This window comes from Poecilia latipinna, unplaced genomic scaffold (genome assembly GCF_001443285.1).
Source record: "Poecilia latipinna isolate Pla-1442-1.1 unplaced genomic scaffold, P_latipinna-1.0 Scaffold2463, whole genome shotgun sequence".
Classification (NCBI taxonomy): domain Eukaryota; kingdom Metazoa; phylum Chordata; class Actinopteri; order Cyprinodontiformes; family Poeciliidae; genus Poecilia; species Poecilia latipinna.
In genome coordinates, this window is record NW_015115079.1 from 53,375 (window position 1) to 62,048 (window position 8,674).

At 37.4% G+C, this 8,674-nt stretch overlaps 1 protein-coding gene across 1 annotated transcript in view; it reads right to left on the reverse strand.

Moving 5' to 3' along the window:
• LOC106937901 (regulator of G-protein signaling 1) overlaps positions 1–8,119 on the reverse strand; it is a 12,340-nt gene extending 4,221 nt beyond the window's left edge. Inside the window, exons 1-4 of the mRNA XM_015019641.1 lie at positions 7,701–8,119; positions 4,832–5,373; positions 1,918–1,967; positions 1,624–1,757 (exon numbers count right to left, since the gene is read on the reverse strand). Of these exons, the coding sequence (XP_014875127.1) occupies positions 1,624–1,757; positions 1,918–1,967; positions 4,832–5,329 (682 nt within the window). The 5' untranslated portion in view covers positions 5,330–5,373; positions 7,701–8,119. The remainder of the gene's footprint in view (positions 1–1,623; positions 1,758–1,917; positions 1,968–4,831; positions 5,374–7,700) is intronic.
• Between the last annotated feature and the right edge of the window lie 555 nt (positions 8,120–8,674).

An 8,674-nucleotide genomic window follows, 5' to 3' on the forward strand; every position in this document is an offset into this window, starting at 1 on the left:
GAAAAGGGAGGGGGAGGAGGTGGGGGGACTTAAAGTTTGTTGGATTTGTTTTTGACTTAAAAAAAAAAAAAAAAAAAAAAAAAAAAAAATATATATATATATATATATATATATATATACACACAGTATATAGATGTTTATGATTGTAATGTAGCAAAATGTGAGAAAGATCAAAGGGAATAGGGCGTAGACTGGCCAAAGTGGCTGAAGAGGGCCAGTAGGCTGAACTTTTTAGCATAGTAACTTATTTACATACTTGTAATAGAACAAAATGATTTTTTTATAAATCAAGGTTGACCTAAACCTAAAGTTTAACTGCAACTCAAAGCATTAACTCAGACAAATCTGCTCTGATTCACTGACCTGCTTTCATCCAAGCACAACAGATATTGCTTTAATAGATTTTTCCCACACGTATGGGTAATACTAAAACATGAAAAATCAAGTTATAGAATATTCCTTTATTTACAAAAGAAAAGCATAGATAACAGCAAAGTAAGATTGGGATGTTTTCCCCTTTAATCACAATGATCAGAAGGTTTTCCACAGAGGTGAGACAGAAGTCACAGAGGTCAGGAAAAATGCAAAAAATTCTGTTTTAAGCAATAAATTTAACCAAACCTGTGTTTTGATTTAAATGACGATGCTAATGTTTAAAAAAGTACAAAACAAGCCCAGGTTGGTAAATGTTTGCAAACAAAATGAAGATAACACATATGTTCAATGAAAATGAAGATGTGACAGTCGTGGTGACAGTTTTACGGAGCCATGCAGCTCTTAATTTAAGGCAGTGGTTCCCAAACTTTTTCTCCTGGGCCCCCCCAGTGGTTTCCAAACATTTTCTGGGCCCCCCTATGGATTACAAATAGCTGTCTGGTTGGATGATGTGTGTGAAAGGGAGGGGGGGATTCTTTGAGACTCCCTATCAAAGAACAGTGGAGGAGGAGGGGGAATCAACTTTTTTGGGGGTAAAATGAATGTACATAGACATCAACATCGGTAGCTGTATTGATATTAGCTAGTCATCTTTTAGCTAACTTTACCTGCATCCAACAGCTTTATTCAACAGTCGGTTAGTTTGGGGGGGAAAAAACTGAAAAGTTATTTGTGGTTATTTGCGTTTTGCTGGTTTGCTGCCATGATTCTAACACACCTGCGTAGCTCTGCACAGCAGCAGCAGGTCTCCTTCACTGCTGCACAGGTTTAAAGGCGGCTCGGAAAAACAGGTTACGACATGTTAACAACAGATTAAACAGTTTTAACTGCTGATAAAAGTGACAGAGGACACAGATATGGGAAAGGCTGAAGACCCTACTGTATCAAATTGACAGAGGAATAACAGAGTTTGCCATTCTAAGGTAAAAACCGAGCGCATACAGCGTTCATGGTTTTTTGTTTTTTATCCAGACAGCTTCCCGCGCACCCCCTGCAATAGCATGGCGGCCCCCCTAGGGGGCGCGCCCCACAGTTTGGAACCTCTGTTTTAAGGGAAGCTTGAGCAGCTAACAGCAACAACTTTGTTATCATTCAAAAGATTTCACAGGTTTTCAGAATTAAACTAGTTTTGCAAGTCTGCCTAGATCCTCATCGCCTGCTAGAGCCAGTAATGTGTTTGGAACTTACTTTGACTAGACAGTAGGGTGTTCAAAGACTCGGTCCAACTTTTCAGCATATTGTGACTGACACCCCCCTTGCTCTGATGGCCCACCTGACTCCACTGGCGCATGAAATGCATACGAGACCTCCTCTCTGTCGCACTGTGAGCCGGAGTAAGCAAGGGATTCAGACAGAGAAGCATAGATCAAGCAAAATACAAGCAGCAATATGAGAAATTGCTTTACAATAAAAATGACATTCAGATTACAGGCAATGTTATCAGCAGGCAAGAAAAGAAAAAAAATGAAGCAAGATTCTCACCTGTTTTTCTCTTCTGCATTATACAAGTTTGAGTTTGATGAATGTGGACTCTGAAACAAAACCCATACAATTATTTGAAAATCTTTTGCCACTTCCAAAATAAACTTTTACAAATTTTCACAGTGAATTTGTTTGTGTAGTTTTTACATATGCAACAAAAATAGACAATAATATAGAAATAGCCTTTGCTTTTCTACAAAGGGGAAATACAACTGGAACAGCAACAATTGATATAAAGGTTCACACAAAAAATTCTTAAAGTATATAAAATATTGAAAAAAAAACATGATTAACAAAAACATCAATAGTAATAAAAATAATATACTGTACAAGACAACAACAAAAGAAGTGCAGTTATTAGAAATAAAAACTCGCAACTGAGTCGGATCACTTTTCCAATAATGTACCTAATGTGTGTTGAAAATTGAAAAACTATTTACAACACAGTTTTTCACAAAAACAGATGTGCAATAACAGTAGAGTAGGAACAGAGTAGATGATTGTGCAAATGCCAGCATGTATGCAGACACATTGATTTTTCTCACTTAAGGGGTTTGAATCAGTCCACTGATAAAGATTAATTCAGTTCATGACTCAGTGAGTATGCAGATTTGTCCATCTGCACTTGTCGGACAGCTAACATACCGATTGATGCAAGAGTGAATATTTTTAAATTGTGTAGCAAATATGGGTATGTGGACACTCAATGTAAGGGAATGTGAAAGTCTATATGGTCACTGGTAACATTAAATCTTTGCCCAAAGATGTATTATAGGCCCATCACAATAACAAATTTTGCTAGATGATAAATTGTCCCAGAAGTTATTGCCATAAACGATAATATTGTTTTGAGACCATTTTCAAGCAATATAATGCTATTGCCTTATATTATAATGCCATTTTGGCAATGGCATAATAATCCAAGAAGACTTTCTCAAAGATCAATAAACTTTAAATTCTAATGAACATTTAACACGAACTGGAAGACATTTAAATATCCAAAATAAACCAAACAACAGAAACAACAAATGAATTATGGACACAAGACTGATCTTGTGAAAAAGCCCAGTTGACACCAAAGTACCAGACTGAAGACTTTTGTCATCCAGTTTTTGGTAGAAAGAGAAAAAAGGAGAAAAATAATAAATCAAGCAAATGGAAATTACTAAGCAAATGGAAATTACTAAGCTCATTTTAATTTATCATGTGATTCATCGATTTATTTATTGTGATGGGCCTGTACAATGGCCCATCTCAATAAATAAACTGACTTCAAAATCAATAAACCATCATGAGACCCCCCAGTCTCTGCCTGCCAACCAGCCCACAGAGAGCACAGCTAGGCCACAGTCGGATCATTAACTGGCCAATGATCTGAAATACGTCAGAAAATCTAGAACTGAATGTCTACAAAAGAAAATAATCAAAGTGCATCCCAGTTAAAGTCCAGACCTTAACCAGATAAAGGTAACGAAGGTTGGACTTTCAAAGAACTGAAACACATGCACATGATGAAAAATTAGCCAAAATTCATTCACAAAATAATGAGATTAATAGATCAGATAGGAAACCACTAAAAATAATTCATCACTAATGAACAACAGTCTGCTTAGTTTTAATAGAGCAATTATAGTGTTGCTCTTCTGAACACAAAGCTCATAAAATGGAAGCCATGTTTTTATTTCAGTGAGTCCAACACACTGAGCTAATCTGTACGGCTTTGATGTTGCAGTGTTGTCCAACAGTTTGATACATTACAGTTAAAAGACTTATAGAAAAATCATTTATTTTTTAGTTTTAGTAAAAAAATGTAATCTGAATTTTTCACGTTCCGCTGCATTTACATCTTAATGCTGAAAGTCACTTATTTAGCCATCTCTCATGACGTTTGTGGTTTTCTTACCGTTTCTTTTAGAGGAAACATCTGTGATAATTAGTTTTTCCTCCCCCCTGTTCTGTGTGCTTGGTTAAAACTACAATTTTGATTACCCCCTGTTTGGTAAATGGCCTGTACATGCATAGCATTTTAACTAGTCTGAATGGTTAATGGACTGAACTTAGATAGTGCTTTCCTAGTAAGTCTGACCAGTCAAGGCTCTTTACACTCGAGCTACCCATTCACATTCACAAACACACACATTTACACACCGATATGATCGCTAAGCAATTTGGAGTTACTTGCCTTGACATGTGACAGGAAGAACCTATAACCCTCTGATTAGAAGATGACCACAGTACCCACTGAGCTACAGTGGAAGTCACAGCACATTCATCATGCACTCGCTGATACATCATCATTCATATCAGCATTAAGCCTTTTTACGGCCATAGTTAGAGGCTAGTTTTTAAAACTGAGTTCTAGTAAAACCTAAACATAAAACTACAAGGCAGTGCCACTAGTTTGCATCAGAATGAAATGGTAGCTCTTACTAGGCCTGGTACAATAAATAATCAATCAATTAATCGCATAATAAATTAAAACAATCAATCATTTCTACTTTCATGATTTATTGTTTCTCTTTCCTCTCTCTCTCTTTTAACCAGATGATAAAAGTCTTCATTCTGGTGCTTTGGTCTGAACTGGCCTTTTTTCTTGAAGAACAACTTTGTTTATAGAGACTTCATAATTCATTTTATTTGCTGTTTTATTTATTTATTTTGAATATTTAAATGTCTTCCAGTTCCAGTGTTAAATGTTCATTAGAATTTTAATCATTGATCTTTGAGAATGTATTCTTACAATGCCATTACCATTACGTTACTTCAACATGGTCTCAAAACAACAATATTATCGTTTATCGCAATAACTTCTGGGACAGTTTACCCTCCATCAAAATATGTTATCATGACAGGCCTGGCTCTTACAAAGTGATAGGAGGTGTTGGTGAGTGGAAATGTAGTAAACATCTTATACCTTATCAAAGAGACTTTTGAGGTGTAGCTTTGCAGCTGAGAGTCTGGCCCTGTGATGGTGTTTTTCCTGGGACTTTGAGGAGAATTGGTTGGAGGAGACCGATAGAGACGTTTCATGCTGGCCTTCTCTTTCCCCACCATCCATGACGTCCTCTGCCACCGCAGTCAGCTGACTGTCACTGTAAGCCCTGCAGCTTTCATTGATCGCACACACTTTGAGGTGATCCATCTCTTTCTTCCCGAACACACTCAGGTTCTCGACGCTGACGCTCTGCTCTCTGATCAGCTCCTTCCTCCTGCCCTCGCTGGGTGTCTGAGTCGGCTCCTGAATGCTGGGAATCAAGCCAGCTGACCCTACGTGTAGTTCATCATTTTTCAAATGAGGTCTGCATGTGACCGATGCTCTCTTGCTTCCATATTCTGACGTCTTCTGCGACAGTTTATCCCATTGTAAGGTATCAAGATCCAGAAGGGATCCTACAGAGCTGAATCTACGCATGTTTCTCTTTATGACAGGAAACCTAAAACCGTCAGACAGAAGTGCTGCAAAAAGGCAAAAGACATAAATGAAACATAAAATGAGACACCTCAGACACCTGCTGATATTGCTGAAAACAAATGATCATTGAAACTTGTCAAAACATATAATTAGTTCATTTAAATTGGTTTTTTAGTGCTCCCCTTTTCTCATGGTAATGAACATACAACATAATATTGAACCATAGTAAAAACTAATTACTGGGCTTAATGGGGTGAAAAAGCAATAGAGCAAAGAGAATTTTCATAAATCCTTTAGAACTACACGTACAGAAAAAATAAAATATTGTGAAAGAAATCAATATTTTTAGCACCAGATTTAAAAAAAAGTCAAATTCATATCACACAGATTCATTTCTATATTTATAGAAATGTGCTTTCTATAAATATATAGCACATTTATAGAAAGTTGAGTGAAAGGGAAATATACAATAGGAAGAGGCTTACCACAACCTTGAGAGGATTGTCCAGCAAAATACTGAGACTGGATTCAGAGCTTAGAGCCACTATGCACAGACGAGTTCTACACACGAGCCGCTGCATTGATGCAGTAAGTCATGCAAAAGGAGCCCCAACTAAGCAACAAGTCCATAGATATAAATAATGTTTTCAGAAGCATGATATTTATTTTTATAATATTCTATTTTTATTGATCTTATGTAAAATTAAAATTTTATAAGACTTTTGGGTTTTCTTTACCAATAAGCTAAATTACGAAAAACAGAAGTTTGAAATATTTCACTGTGTGGTTTAGAATGATCACACACAATGAAATATTTCAGGCTTATCATATGTTATATAGAAATATAACATGCAAGTTTCACCTTCTGACATCATGACAAAAAAATATTTAATTGTTTTACATAATGTAATTTAGATGTGTCTGTAGAACCAGCCACCAACAGGTGAGTTGTATGTGATTTAATTTCAAAGTAGCAAAGTTGGAATAAATTTCCTGTTATTTAGCTGATAAAACACAGATGTCAAGTGAACCCATGGAAAAGTTAAACATCTTAGAACTTAATGCGTAAGGTCTGAACTGTGAGAAAAATATACATTTTTATCATTTCCTCTCATGTATTTCCAGTGAGTGAGCGCAGCAGCAGCATACACCTGGCCTCTAGGTCAACATGCCAGCTACCATAGAAGTTCAGAAGTTCTGGTGCAGAGTCTCAGAGTACTGTTAGTACTTCTAAAACCACATTAACATACAGAGTATTTCTGCACACTGTTTCTCTGTGGCACTTCTTGAAATGTTGCTTTAAGAAATGATCATATTATACTACACTCCTTTTCTAGAAGGTAACTAAGTTAGCTGCAGCTCCTGGTCCGGGAGGCAGACACTGTTTACTTTCTAGAATAGGCTTAAAATTGGGAAAGTCTTCCTCTATAAGGATACAGTTTAACACTGAAAATAAACATCACTTAACCCAGGAGTCTGTCTGTCACCTCTGCTGACTTTATCAAACCTCAAACCCAGTCTTAGTGTCAAAGGATTTTTCAGTCATCTTCACTGAAGTTGCAACGAATTAAACTTCTTTCTTCAGTTAATTTATCCAGGTGCTGCATTGGGATACAGGGCTCGTCTGCATAGTTAATTCATTCACATGTGTGCATTTTTTAAAGGCAAATTATTCTCATTTACTAGCCTATTTTTTCTCCTAATTAATCAAGATGGGATTATTTTTTTATTTTTTTTTATCTTGCAAACCCAGGATATTCAGTAGTTTAGTTGCAGTGGTGTTGCTACCTCTGGTAGTTTCCACTGACTAAATACTGAATATTTATATTTATTTTTATTTTTTGCAATAATGAAAAATTACCGCCGTGCCGCATGAAATCTCGTACAAACGCCGTCTCTTGCCTTGCCGGATGGAAAATGATGCGGAGTCAGGGAATCAGAACATGGCAGCAGCAAATAAACTCTGAGGAGGCTTGAATAGTCTTTATCATCATTAGCTTAAAGGGTTATTGTTTTTACTTTACAAAAACATGTGTGAACCTTCGACCAACGTAGTTATGATGAAGGAAAAACCTTTTGACCCTCAACTTATTAGGTCGCAGCTGATATTTAGAATCTCGTTCACTGTAACCAAAGTTTGCTGCTGTTGACCTAACTTCAGTTAAGCTTCTGATAAAAGGGGGCAGTGAGAGCTCCAGTTAGCTCCACAGTTTTTGACCTTTTCCTGGAACACCTGAACGCGATAAGAAAGCCACTTTCTGAAATAAATCTTAAATTTAGTTAGCAGTCAGCACAGCTCTGGACTTGAACCGTATCTGCCTCTTTTGGGTCAACGCATCACAATCATTCACGAACCTCAGAGTTGATTTACCTTCTTGTGTAGCAGATTAGTAAACTTTCTTTACTGCGAGTTCCATGGACGAAAGGCTGCGAACAGGAACGCGGTTTGAAAATCTCCAAGAAGGAATGAAGTCCTGCTGCTGCCTCCTCTTCCTTCAGAAACCTTTTCCTCTCCTCACTGACGGCAGGACAGCAGGTTCTCCAAATGTTCCTTGTGAGACAAATGCTCCTCCTTCCCTCGTCAAGCCTGCTGCCACCACACCTTCACCTCTGTCTCAACTTGTCAGTTGTCTCTCTCACATTCACACACGACTAAAAATATACTGTTAGATAAAGTGTATGCAAGTATCAGTAACTGGCCATGCTGACAGAAACGCACTCAGGCACTATTTAGACTTCTGATGACGTCATTTGGGTAGAGAGGAAAGTGGTTTAAGACAATTGAGACGATGTTCTGTCAGACAAGTATACGCTGTCATTACCATGTGATTTTATTTAATCAGCAACATAGAATCATGACGTAGATCGTCATACACTTTGCTATTAACAGCTGTATGATATCCTGACTTAGCGTTTAAGTAGGTTAATGAGTTTTACACGGACGTGTGTTAGTTGACTGCAGCTGCAGCTAGACTCTGCTTTACCACGACAATGCATGTATATCTATCTAGTTATCACTGAAAACAATTTAATGACTTATTTCCATCATAACTTGTCGCGTATGCTGAACTGACAGCTCCTCTGACTGTCGGACTTCTTAACGCGCATGCGCAGGCATGCGTACTCACTGCATGTATGATCTGATAGAACAACTACACAGCGGCGCTAAGTGGCTCACACTGTTTTCAACACGTGGGGGCGCTGTTTAGGTCAGTTTGATTCAGAGGCTCCTCAGATTTAATTTAGAGATAATGAATACCTACGATGAACAAATCTAAATAACTGTGGTTTGTTTTTACGTAAAGAGTCAGTGGGTTCTAACAAGCCCCGTAACTGAATATTGAT